The 13,833-nt window shown below is 40.4% G+C and overlaps 2 protein-coding genes across 5 annotated transcripts in view; one reads left to right on the plus strand and one right to left on the minus strand.

Moving 5' to 3' along the window:
- Positions 1–2,440, plus strand: part of SLC30A6 (solute carrier family 30 member 6) — a 61,584-nt gene extending 59,144 nt beyond the window's left edge. For all 4 annotated transcript variants that reach the window (XM_032239240.1, XM_032239241.1, XM_032239242.1 and 1 more), the window contains one exon: positions 718–2,440. In XM_032239240.1, coding sequence (XP_032095131.1) covers positions 718–1,218 — 501 coding nt within the window. In that variant the 3' untranslated portion in view covers positions 1,219–2,440. The remainder of the gene's footprint in view (positions 1–717) is intronic.
- A 2,465-nt stretch (positions 2,441–4,905) lies between these two features.
- Positions 4,906–13,833, minus strand: part of NLRC4 (NLR family CARD domain containing 4) — a 33,287-nt gene continuing 24,359 nt past the window's right edge. The window contains 1 exon segment of the mRNA XM_032301239.1: positions 4,906–5,894. Within this exon segment, the coding sequence (XP_032157130.1) occupies positions 5,602–5,894 (293 nt within the window). The 3' untranslated portion in view covers positions 4,906–5,601.

Consider the following 13,833-nt stretch of genomic DNA (forward strand, 5'->3'; position numbering starts at 1 on the left):
AAAAAAAAAAAAAAAAAAAAGAAAAAAAAGACAGGATCTCACTCTGTCACTCAGGCTGGAGTACAGTGGTGTGATCCCGGCTCACTGCAACCTCTGCCTCCCGGGTTCAAGCAGTTCTCCTGCCTCAGCCTCCCGAATATCTGGGATTACAGGCATGCATCACTATGCCTGGCTAATTTTTTGTATTTTTAGTGGAGACATAGTTTCAACATGTTGGCCAGGCTGGTCTCAAACTCCTGACCTCAGGTAATCTGCCCACCTCAGCCTCCCAAAGTGCTGTGATTACAGATGTGAACCACTGAGCCCAGCCAGGACTTCTTTTTATATTAGTATTATTGCTTATTCTTACCAAGTATGCCATACATTTTAATTGCTTTTCCCTCAGTGTGGAATGCATGTCTTCATTTTTTGAAATACGTACCTTTTCAGCTCTTCCATTGTATTTTTCATATGCTTCATTTATATTCTTCCTTGTATTATAACATGCTATCTTGATTGCACATGGATTTTCCTTTTTTGTAGTTTAAAGAGTCACAAATTATTTCTTTAACTCATTGCAATGATAATCACCAGCAAGTAGTCTTTAAGAAATAACATTAAGCTTTTTCTTTCAGATAAAATGCCAAGAACTTACCAAATCATAAATAAAATATTTGTTTCTAAAGGAATTTTCCTTATAATTCTAAGCAATCTCACTTATGATTTTGCCCCTTTTAGGCTGGATCAGTGCATGTAAGAATTCGACGAGATGCAAACGAACAAATGGTTCTTGCTCATGTGACCAACAGACTGTACACTCTGGTGTCTACTCTGACTGTTCAAATTTTTAAGGATGACTGGATTAGGCCTGCCTTATTGTCTGGGCCTGTTGCAGCCAATGTCCTCAATTTTTCAGATCATCACATAATCCCAATGCCTCTTTTAAAGGGTACTGATGATTTGAACCCAGTTACATCAACTCCTGCTAAACCTAGTAGTCCACCTCCAGAATTTTCATTTAACACTCCTGGGAAAAATGTGAACCCAGTTATTCTTCTAAACACACAAACAAGGCCTTATGGTTTTGGTCTTAATCATGGACACACACCTTATAGCAGCATGCTTAATCAAGGACTTGGAGTTCCAGGAATTGGAGCAACTCAAGGATTGAGGACTGGTTTTACAAATATTCCAAGTAGATATGGAACTAATAATAGAATTGGACAACCAAGACCATGATGGACTCTAACTTATTTTTATGAGGAATATTGTCTCTGTGGCTTCCAATTTATTTAGTAATCCAAGTTTGCATTGACTGTTTAATCATTTACTCTAGATGTTAGGTAACAGTAAGCTTGTTCACATTTCATGAAACCTATGAAACTATATTTTTGTAAAATGTACTTGCGACATTGAAATCCTCATAAATGTTAAAGTCTTTAAATAGGCTTCCTTTAGAAATGTGTTTCTTTAAATTTGGATTTTGGTATCTTTGGTTTTGTAGTTGACTGCAGTGTGATATGACCTTACCTTTATAAAAGCCACTTGATGGAATGGATCTGTCACATTACTAAGAATATGATATCTGTTTTTTTTTTTTTTTTTTTCCCTGAGACGAGTCTTGCTGTGCGTGGTGCCCAGCCAATCCATTATTATTAATTTAAGGCGATAGTTTATTAAGGTTTCCTTAGTTTTTGTTTAATTTTTTGAGATGGAGTCTCACTCTAACACCCAGGCTGGAGTGCAGTGGTGCCATCTGGGCTCACTGCACCCTCCGCCTTCCAGGTTCAAGCGATTCTCCTGCCTCAGCTTCCCGAGTAGCTGTGATTACAGGTGCCTGCCACCACGCCTGGCTAATTTTTGTATTTTTAGTAGAGATGGGGGGGTTTACCATGTTGGCCAAGCTCTTCTCAAACCCCTGACCTTGTGATCTACCCGCCTTAGCCTCCCAAAGTGCTGAGATTGGGTGTGAGCCCACCGCACGTGGCTGTTTTCTTTAGTGAAATTTATAAACATGCTTCTTGACTAATACACATTTTGGGAAAGGGAAGAGTGTCTATTCAAAATGTAAAAGTCTCTTTTATAGCTTTTCCAAACTTAATTGCTACATTTTTCTTTGAGGGTCTCCTGAATTATGTCTTGTAAACTAAAAGCAAATTTTTTAGCAGCAATTTTGGAATACAGTCTATGTAGCACAATTTGAATTTTTAAATCATCAAGGTTTTTGTTAAAGTTTCTCTCATTTAAAAATTTCAGTACATTTGTAAATAGTCTGTAAATGGCTCTCAGTGTTTTATTTTAATTAAGTGACACCCAATTTTTGGTGATTTGCAGTGAAAGAATCCCAATTTTCTGTATTACATTTAATCAAATACTGACATAATGAATTTATCTTTTCTGCCACATTTTCATTGATTGACTTTTTAATTTATTTTATTAACAAAATACATCAAATATATTACCAAAACACATGGAGTTCCATATATATTATGGAATTCAATGTCTTTTCAAGTTACACAAAGAATTTGAGTATACATAGTATAATTTTATCAAAGCATAATGGACCTTAGATTATAGAATATAGCATTGTTAGGTCTGCAGTGGGCAGTTTCTAGCTTTTGTTTTGCTTTGTCAAAAATAGGCAATTGTTAACTGTGATGAAGTACAAGAATTATGTATATTATGTTATTTTTTAGTTGTTTTCCAAATGCAGAGTTTTGTGGAGTTTTTAGTTTTTTTGTTTTTTGTTGTTTGTTTGTTTGTTTTTTGAGATGGAATTTCACTCTTATGGCCCAGGCTGGAGTGCAATGGCATGATCTCGGCCCACCGCAACCTCTGCCTCATAGGTTCAAGTGATTCTTCTGCCTAAGCCTCCGAGTAGCTGGGATTACAGGCATGCACCACCACATCCAGCTAAATTTTTGTATTTTTAGTAGAGACGGAGTTTCTCCATGTTGGCCAGGCTGGTCTTGAACTCCTGACCTCAGGTGATCCACCAGCCTCAGCCTCCCAAAGTGCTGGGATCACAGGCGTGAGCCACCATGCTCAGCCCCAAATGCAGAGTTTAAGGACTTTCTAATGTGGCTAGTATTACTTCCAAAAAGTAGAACAAGCAGCAGCCACACATGACCTATGAGGGTTTTTTGTTACTGTTTTATTTTATTATTCATTCTATAACAGTGTTAAAAAGGGATTTTGACAATGGACTCAACTTTCCTGAAATCCAGTGCTCCTGGAGATTTATGACTTTCCCAGCCATCAGCCAGCTATCTAGAGAAGATTTTTGTTTTTCTATAATCTGCAACAGTTTCTTCAGTCAACTCATCCACTTTCAAATAGGAGCAACACTTTCTTCACCGTGGATTAAAAACATCCAAGAAGCTGTCTCTGTCAAGCAGAATTGTCATCTGTGGTATAAATGTCCATATCCTAAATACCTTTTACTTAGTGAGGATTTGGTCACTGTCTTTGACATCTGCAACCCTGTTCAGGCATGTGACCTGCTGAAGAAATACAGCCCATGCTCCCTTGACTACTGGGGAAAATGATACTTTGTAAAATGTAATAAGGCAACCTCTTCCTTGTCCTTTGTCTTATATTCTCTAACTATTACTGTATCTGTTATTGGTCTACTATTACAGGATGATTCTTCCTTCATTGATCTCATCTAAGTGTGAATTAGGGTCATGCATGAAATCTGAACTGCCATGTCCTGAGTTATGGTTAAGAGGTATGTGCTGCCATCCCATTCTTCCCCATGGGATTTTAAAAGTGTTTAGGTACCAAACGCAGTTCTGTACGAGGTTTTATGCCTACTTCCTCAACACCAATTCAGAAATAACACCTGTGCAGCTATCCCACCAAAGGTGCTTTAATACCCACCTACACTGTTTGAGAAAGGACAGTTACCTGTGGGTTATGAAAGACTTGGCCCTGCTTCCTGAATGTAAGATGTTACAGGAGACATTGGCCCATGCATTATTATATATAGAAGTCTTACTTGCCAAGCTCTGACTAACTTCTGGATATAAAAATAAGGAACTCACCCAGCATAGGCCTATAGGCAGTAGCCTCACTAGTAAATCTTGCCACCGAATCACTTGAAGCTAGACAAAGAAAGAAGTTCAATTTAAGTATTTGGCCCGTAGTTTGTGATTAAGATGTAAACTCCGTGAAGTGTAATTAACCCTGCTTTACAAAGTCACTGTATTGTAATGGGAAAACACTGCACTAGGAGGCAAAAGACCTGAATTTCAGTTCTGATGCTGCCACTGTGTAAGGAAGTCGTTTTGTAACCCATGGGCAAATCATTTACGCTTGCTCATCTGTAAAGTTAGGGAGAGGAATAATTAGTTGATCTGTAAAATATCGGCTCCAAAATGTTATGGATAACATATTTATATGTCCCCAATTGCTAAACAGATGTTGTGCCCAGAATTTTTTCTAGCGACTACCTCAATATACAGACCAAGTGTTCCCTGCACCAACACCCAAGCCATTAATTTGAGGTGCCATGAAAACAGGTGAACCACAGGCTAACACCGTTTAGGTTTTTGCATTTTTTTCAGGCTTGCCTCTACTTAAATATGTTTAGAGAGTTTTCTTAGACTTCTTTCTTTTTTTTTTTTTTTTTTTTTTTTTTTGAGACGGAGTTTCGCTCTTGTTACCCAGGCTGGAGTGCAATGGCGCGATCTCGGCTCACCGCAACCTCCGCGTCCTGGGTTCAGGCAATTCTCCTGCCTCAGCCTCCTGAGTAGCTGGGATTACAGGCACGCGCCACCATGCCCAGCTAATTTTTTTGTAGTTTTAGTAGAGACGGGGTTTCACCATGTTGACCAGGATGGTCTTGATCTCTTGACCTCGTGATCCACCCGCCTCGGCCTCCCAAAGTGCTGGGATTACAGGCTTGAGCCACCGCGCCCGGCCTAGACTTCTTTCTTTGTAGGGAAGGGTTATTTGGGGAAGTGTTGGAAAAAAGATTAGGGCAGGGTACCCTTAATTTATATAAAGTACAAAAGAATGGGAAACATTTTCCCTTTCTTCTTTAATCTCTAATGTCATGTTTGGAATTACACATAACTTAGCAGATACTGGAGAGGACCTGAATTTTAAGCCTCTGATTTAGCTGTTTGTTAACTGCCAATTTTTGCTTGACTAAAGAATCCTGATCTTTTTTGGGAGTCTGATCTCCTTCTAATATGAGAAAGTGCTTTTTACATTCCAGATTGTTTGAATTAAACTGTTTGGATTAAAGAACATATATGGAGTTTTCTCTCTGATTTTAAATAATCCTTGTTTCTTTATTCAGTAGCTATTTATTGTCTCATATTCAGCAAATATTTGTTGAGAATCTGTTACATGCCAGGCACTATACTAAGTTAATATGCATTCAGTATACCAGCTGGTGTAACCCAGACCAAAAGTAACACAAAGATGAACAAGAGTTCCTTCAAGGAGCTGATAACCCTAGCAGGAAAGCTAAGACACTAAACTATTGCATGTATCATCTAATTAAATTTCTTTCCACTTCCTTCTTTGGCATCCTTTTGCAAGATTCTTTTTAACTACCAGGCTTAAAATAATGGGGTCCCAGAGCACTTAATGGCTTTGGGTACACTTTATTTAAACAGTTACTAGTTTAAAAGCACCTTTAATAAGACTGAGATCATCATCATCAAATTGCCACCCAACAAGCCTAGCTTCTTGCAGAAAAGTTAACTTGGATAACACATGGCTAAGTTTTCTGACTAATGCTGCATCAGGTAGAAATTCTTTAGTACTGAAGTCAAAAAACACTAATTGCTTAAGATTCTCAAATACATCCATAAAGGAAAGCCATCCATCACTGCTCACACAATTTCCTGCCAAGTTCAACTGCTGGAAGTTTTTCAGAGGGTTCTATTCAAACAATGCACCTGGGTGAAGAAGTAAGTATATTAGTTGGAAGAAAAACTTTTTTAAAAAAAGAGAAATGGGTTCTACATTTATTTTACACACTTTTTTCACTTTGAAATGGCCATGTTTGAACCAGTGCTTTGCCTCAGAAAGAAATTATTAATTCTCTATAGCTAGGGCAGTGATTATGAATATGGTCTATTATATTTACAGATATTTTTCTTAGAGCATAAGGGAATCTGATAAAGTGATTCGTAGTGAAGTAGCAATAATATGTACATGAATTCCATTTTTTTCCCTTTTCCTGATTCCTAGGAAACGGAAGCTTGGTTTAAAATTGATGTGTGAGAGATGCTGTTAAATATTAGGTACTTGTTTTCGAAACTGGAGTCAATCTTTGGCAATATGAGGTCGTTTCCTCTTCTGAAGAAGTAAACGCTACCTAACTGTTGTTTCTTTGGGTATGTTCCTAACTATAAGCTTGAGTAAGTGAGCCTCCTTCAGTATCTAAAGATTTGGGTGTTTTTGTTTATCTATTTGTTTATCTATTTGTTTATAACCTCTTCATGAAGTTCCTCCATTCCTTACAGAATAGGGCACCTAAAGTATTTCCTACAGAGGGTGGGTGGATATCCTGTCTTTCTGATAGACAAAGAATGTATACACACACATATATGTGTGTGTGTGTGTGTGTGTGTGTGTGTGTGTGTATACACAAATAATTTAGTGTTCATTCTTTGTACCATGTTACCAGTTTAGGTGGTACTGGAACTCAAGTGAGTCTTGCAATAAAAAAAATACCTTTCAGGTCATGTACTATCATTCAGATTGGTCAGTATACAACATTAGGATTTCACAAAGCTAGCTCCATGTTAATTATGCATATTAAACTGTGCAAAGCATTAGCCCTACCCACCTTCCTGGCCTTTTCTGGATGACTAAGTTCGCCTTGAAGTACAGAGTGGACAGTCAGGCAGACTGGACAAGGGAACTCTATTACTTACATGTTTATACTCCAGAGTATCACACACAAATTGCAGAAGATGTAAGCCTGGCTTATCAATCCACATTACTCAGCTCATCTGAGCTGATGTTAGTTTTAGTGTACTTCACCCAACTTTGGAGGTTTAATTTGTTTTATATTAAACTTATGTTTCTTGGGAGATGTATAATATTAGATGATGTTCTAGAAACTGACCCTTATGGCAATGAGGATCCATGATTCAGTTTGGATTCCAAGTAGGAAAAGAGGTTTTAAAAGTCCCCTTCCATTGTCTCAGGGAGAAGACCACTAAAGAGTTTGTTAAAGAAAGAAAGGTTCAGTGCTGTACAATCTTAATGTTAACAAGCAAAGATTAAAAGCTATCTGCTAACAGTAATGAGGGCTTGATGACAGAAATGGACAATCTTATCTGACCATCTTACATGGGTGAGGTCAACCTAGTTATGCACTGAAACTGTATCCTTACCCACTTTCAGTAAGGGTGTTTACCAGCTACGTAGTGAGGAGGTCTGTGAGTTTGGTGTCTGATGTCATTGCATGGCCTTGTGTAGTTTGTTCAGTGCAACTAAGTACATTCTAGATTGTGTCTTTAGTCAATGTCAGCCAATGCTTTCATCACTATCATAAGGTCTTGAGTTTGAAAGCTCTTTAGGTTCTTCTTTACAGATACCTGAAATGACTGACCGTGCCTGACTAGTCAAGATGCTAGCAGCTGAAGTGGGCAAAACCAGGTAAGGAGGTGATTCACTGTGTTCTGCCTTCATGTCTCATACCCATGGTCAGTGTGACTGACACCATCTTTGGGCCTTCTTTTCCAGCTTTTATTTATTTGAAAAGTGAGATGGACTGCTAATTGTTCCCAAACCTGTCTCCCCTTATTCTATAGTTATAGAGTTTTATTTGAGCATATGGCCACTCATATCCCAGCCTCCCTTGCTATTAGGTGGTGCTAAATTTTTACCAAGGAAGTATAGGCAAAAGTGATGTGTGCAACTTCCACATCACTTTTCCAATTTCCCCCCTTCTACTAGGTTGAAATGCTCACAGGGCAGTGACCTAGCTATAGCCATGAAGTCAAAAATAATACTCTAAGGAATAGAGGAGTAAAAAAAAAAAGTTGATATCTGGATCTGAAAGACTGCACAGAGCAAAGCCACTCCACCTTCCTGGACTGCTCATTTATGGACTGTTAAATAAGAGAGAATCAAGTTCTACCTTCTGTAAGCCATTGTATAGTTGGATCTCTGTTATTGCAGCTTAGCCTGTGCCCAGCCCAACTAGTACATAGGTCCTTGCATTCCCCTCCCTTCCTACTCCTCTATTTCTTGAAGGGGTGGCTTTCTCCCTGCTCTCTTACATCTATGTTTGTTTCCTTTCTGCCTTTGCCCCTTCTCCATATGCTTCCCAGCATGATATGCACTCAGTCAAAATGCTGGTTGCCAGTTGTGTGTCTATTTAAGGCCCCTTCCCCAAAGATCAAATTTGTTTCTCCTTCTCAGCTAGCAGAACATATTTTCACCACCTAAAAGGAATTTAAGAAGAATTTAAAGCCCATTCCACCGTCAGAGAGTGAGCAGTTTATACTGGTTATCTACTAAGGCATAATCTTAACATCATCAATTGAAGAGAGTTTCTTAGATAATTATTAGAATGTGTGCAAGTGCAGGAGCCAAGAACAAACAACATTTGTCATAACCTAAGGGCATGCCTTTTGTTCATTTAATCTGCAGCGCTTATGAGGAGCAGACTAGACCTGAGAGAAACAGAATCCATGACATTTATAGAGCCATAGGCTGTGTGTAAGCTGTGGAGAGTGCAAATGCCTTGATTGGAATTCCAGGAAAAATCTCAATGCTCTGGATAGAAGAGTTCTGATTCTTGGGGGTTCCTGTATCCCAAACACAACTCTTGTTTGTATTGTCCTGTAGTTCACCTGAACCAGCACCAGAGCTCTCGCCATTTATTCATTCAGCACCATTTCTTAGTGTTACTATGTACTGCGGATTATCCTGGGTGATGGGGATATGTACAAATGACAGATGTGGTCCCTGTCTCATTGGGCTTATGAAATAGTGTGAAGACATACGTTATCAAGTAATTAGATGGGTGGTGGGTGCTATGGGTAGGTCAGGGTGCCCTAGAAGCACACAAAAGCAATAGCCTTTCCCACTCCACTTTGTTCCCAGAACACTGCAGTGGGGCTTATATGCTTAAGGAAGAAGACTAGAGGATTCTTCTTAGGAGAAATGGAACTGCCCCCAGGAAAAGGCCCTACAAAGAAGGGGCCATTTTGCTTGCCTAATCACCCCTGGTAAAGCTAGCCTGTCAAAAAGTCACCCCCTCCTTCAGATACACAGAACTTCCTAACATCTTGTGTCTGACTCTCAAATGTGAAGAGAACAGTACAGGATTACCAGACATTTGAGAACAGCCTCCAACAAGGAAGACAGAGACTAAAAGCCAAACAACTCCCAAAGAAATGAGGCACCATAGAAAACAAGAAAAAGCAAACTTCTAAGTTTTCCAGAGATCCTAAGTTTTTCAATAGACTGCATCTACTCAACAACAATAAGATGCTATGAAGTTTTGGAAAATAAAAATAAGATAGCAGTATCTATACAGCAGAAAGATTGGGCCCAGGATTTAACACAGAGCTTCTAGAACATGAATAGGATCTGTGATGGCTGATGGCTTTTTTTTTTTTTTTTTTTTTTTTTTTGAGACAGAGTCTGGCTCTGTCACCCAGGGTGGAGTGCAGTGGCGTGATCTCAGTTCACTGCATCCTTCACCCCACTGGCTCAAGTGATCCTCTCAACTCAGCCTCCCATGTAGCTGGGATTATAAGTATGTGCACTACGCCCAGCTAATTTTCATATTTTTAGTAGAGCTGGGCTTTCACCATGTTGGCCAGACTGGATTTGAACTCCTGACCTCAAGTGATCCACCTACCTCAGCCTCCCAAAGGGCTGAGATTACAGGCATGAGCTCTCTTTTCAAGAACAGGCTGGATAATGGAGTTCAGCATTTTGGAAGGCCAAAGTGGGTAGATCACTTGAGGTCAAGAGTTGGAGACCAGCCTGGCCAACATGGTAAAACCCCATCTCTACTAAAAATACGAAAATCAGCTGGTGTTGCGGCATGCACCTATAATCCCAGCTACTCAGAAGGCTAAGGCAGGAGAATCACTTGAACCCGGGAAGCGTAGGTTGCAGTGAGCCAAGATCACGCCATTGCACTCCATCCTAGAAGACAGACGGAGAATCCATCTCAAAAAACCAAACAACAAAACAGGTGAAATAGGTACCTGAGCTAGTAATGATGTTTATGTTGTAGTCTCAGATTGCTGATAGACAAGAAACAAAATTATGGGAGTCAAGAGCAAAACATGGCAAAACTTGGAGATTGAATACAATCTCTGAGGAAGAAGAGCAGAGAGCCTAGGATCAAGTTTTAAGGAAAACTAGGAGCATTTAATATCTGGGTAGAGGAATTGCCATTGAAAAGAAGATTAAGAAGTAGCCAAGGTGACATGGAGGTCAAGAGAATGCTTTGAAAAGAAGGGAGTGCTCCGTGTGGACTCCTGCAGAGGAATCAAATAAATAACACTTCTGAAAGTGTCTATTGAAATACAGACACATGCAGGGGTGTGGAGAGTCAAATGCAATGAGTAGGAAGTAACAGATGGTCAGGAAGTAGAGATGTCATAAGGGTACATAAAATTTATTTTAGAGCTTTTACCTTGACGGAGAGGAGAGATAGAGTGATAACCAAAGGAGGAAGATAGGACTCAGGGAGAGTTTTATTTAAAATGGAAGAGATTTGAGCAACTTTAAAAACTGACATGAGGGAGCTAATAACAAGAGGCACAATCAATAAAATGATGTAGCAGGGCGCGGTGGCTCACGCCTGTAATCCCAGCACTTTGGGAGGCCGAGGCAGGTAGATCACGAGGTCAAGAGATCGAGACCATCCTGGTCAACATGGTGAAACCCCGTCTCTACTAAAAATACAAAAAATCAGCTGGGCATGGTGGCGCATGCCTGTAATCCCAGCTACTCAGGAGGCTGAGGCAGGAGAATTGCCTGAACCCAGCAGGCGGAGGTTGCCGTGAGCCGAGATCGCACCATTGCACTCCAGCCTGGGCAACAAGAGTGAAACTCCGTCTCAAAAAAAAAAGAAAAAATGATGTCCCTGAACTGGAGTGAGGGTGCGACTGGCACCTCAAGCACTGCTAAAGAGACTGTGCTTAGGTAGGAGAAGAGAGACCTGCTTATAAGCCCTACAGGAGAAGAGAAAAAATAACAATTACATCCTCTGTGAAATAGGAGATGCAGAGGACTGAGGAGAAAAAGAGTGTGTAATAATTTACAGAGAGCGTTGAATATAGAAGCACAGTAAGACTGCCAGGAAATGTTGAGAGAGATTATGTTTATTCATTGTTTTTTTGTTTGTTTGTTTGTTTTGAGACAGTTTTACTCTGTCTTCCAGGCTGGAGTGCAGTGGTGTGATCTTGGCTCACTGCAACGACCGATTCCCAGATTTAAGCACTTCTCCCTCCTCAGCCTCCCAAGTTGCTGGGATTACAGGCACCCACCACCATGCTCAGCTAATTTTTGTATTTTTAGTAGAGACAGGGTTTTACCATGTTGGCCAGGCCGGTCTCAAACTCCTGACCTCAGGTGATCCACCTGCCCTGGCCTCCCAAAGTACTGGGATTACAGGTGTGAGTCACCGTGCCCAGCCTCCGCTTTTTCTTTTTTCTTGAGATAGAGTCCCACTCCCTCACCCAGACTGGAGTTCAGTGGTGCAAACTCAGCTCACTGCAACCTCAGCCTCCTGGGTTCAAGAGAGTCTCCTGCCTCAGCCACCCGAGTAGCTGGGATTATATAGGCATATGCCACCACACATGGCTAATTTTTTTCATACTACATTTTTTTTTTTTTTTTTTTTTGAGACGGAGTTTCACTCATGTTACCCAGGCTAGAGTGCAATGGCGTGATCTCGGCTCACCGCAACCTCCGCCTCCTGGGTTCAGGCAATTCTCCTGCCTCAGCCTCCTGAGTAGCTGGGATTACAGGCACACGCCACCATGCCCAGCTGAATTTTTGTATTTGTAGTAGAGACGGGGTTTCACCATGTTGACCAGGATGGTCTCGATCTCTTGACCTCGTGATCCACCCGCCTTGGCCTCCCAAAGTGCTGGGATTACAGGCTTGAGCCACCGCGCCTGGCCATACTACATTTTTTAATACATTCATTATTTGATGGACATTGGTTTGTTTCCACTTTTGAGCTATTAAGCATGCTACTATAAACATTAATGTACAAGTTTTTGTGTGGACATTGGTTTTCATTTCTCTTGAGTACCTAGGAACAGAGTTGCTGGGTCATATGACAACTCTATGTTTAACATTTGTACAACTTGCCAGAATGTTTTCCTCAGAAGCTGCATCATTTTACATTCCAACTACCAGCAGTTTCTCCATATCCTTGCCAACATTTGTTATTATATATCTTTTAATAAAAAATAATAACCATCCCTAGTGGGTCTCAGGTGGTATCTTACCGTAGTTTTGTTTTGCATTATTAACCTGATGGCCAATGATACTATGTTTTCTGATATTTATTTTGTGATTTTAATATCTTCCCTGAAGAAATGTCTATTCAGATTCTTGCCCATTTTACAAATTAGGTTATTTGCCTTTTTTATCAGTGAGTTGTAGGAGTTTTTACATATATATGTATTCTTTCAGGATGGAAGTCCTTTATCAGATAATGTGATTTGCAAATTTTTTTCACATTCTGTAAGTTGTATTTTGTCTGTCTTTCCCTCCCTCTCTCCCTCCCTCCCTCTTTCCTCCCTCCTTCCTTCCTTCCTTCTTGCTTTCTCTCTTTCTTTCTTTTCTTTCTGATTTTATTTATTTATTTTTTTGAGACTGGGTCTCACTCTATCACCCGGGCTGGAATGCAGTGACATGATCAAAGCTCACTGCAGCCTCAAACTCCTAGGCTCAAGCCATCCTTCCATCTCAGCCTCCCAGGTAGCTGGGACTACAGCTGTAGGCTGCCATGCCCAGCTAATTTTTTGAAGAGAGATTATTTTGCCATGTTGTCCAGACTGATCTCGGATTCCTGGGCTCAAGCAATCTGCCCACCTCGGCCTTCCAAAGTGCTGGGATTATAGGCGTGAGCCACCACGACCAGCCAATACATTATTATTAACTTAAGTTCACACTTTATTAAGATTTTCTTAGGTTTTGTTTTGTTTCGTTTTGTTTTTGAGATGGAGTCTTGCTGTATCGTCCAGGCTGTGTGCAGTGGTGTGATCTCGGCTCACTGCATCTCCGCCTCCCGGGTTCAAGCCATTCTCCTTCCTCAGCCTCCTGAGTATCTGGGATTATAGACAGGTGCCACCATGCCCAGCTAATTGTTGTATTTTTAGTAGAGACAGGGTTTCACCATGTTGGCCAGGCTGGTCTCAAACTCTGACCTCATGTGATCCTGCCTCAGCCTCCAGAGTGCTGGGATTATAGGCATGAGCCACCACACCAGGCCAGATTTCCTTAGTTTTGACCAAATGTCTTTTTTCTGTTGCAGGAACCCATCCAGGATAGATGTCTCTTTAGGCTCCTCATGCTTGTGACAATTTCTCACAATCATCTTGTTTTTTATTTCCTGGACAGTTTCAATGAGTACAGGTCAGGTTTTTGTAGAAGCCACTCAATTAGGATTGTTTGGTGTTTTTCTCATCATTAGATGGGGGATATAGATCTCTGGGGAGGAAGATTATAGAGGTAAAGTACTATTTTGTCATGTCATATCTAGGAACATACTATCAACGTGAATTACCACTGTTAACGTTGACCTTGATCACCTAACCGAGGTAGTGCTAACAGCATTCTCCACTGTAAAGTTACTCTTTTTTGCTCCCTTTTGCTGCATGCCACAAGTTTTGA

This window comes from Sapajus apella, unplaced genomic scaffold (genome assembly GCF_009761245.1).
Source record: "Sapajus apella isolate SASKATOON/1434 unplaced genomic scaffold, GSC_monkey_1.0 scaffold44, whole genome shotgun sequence".
Lineage (NCBI taxonomy): Eukaryota > Metazoa > Chordata > Mammalia > Primates > Cebidae > Sapajus > Sapajus apella.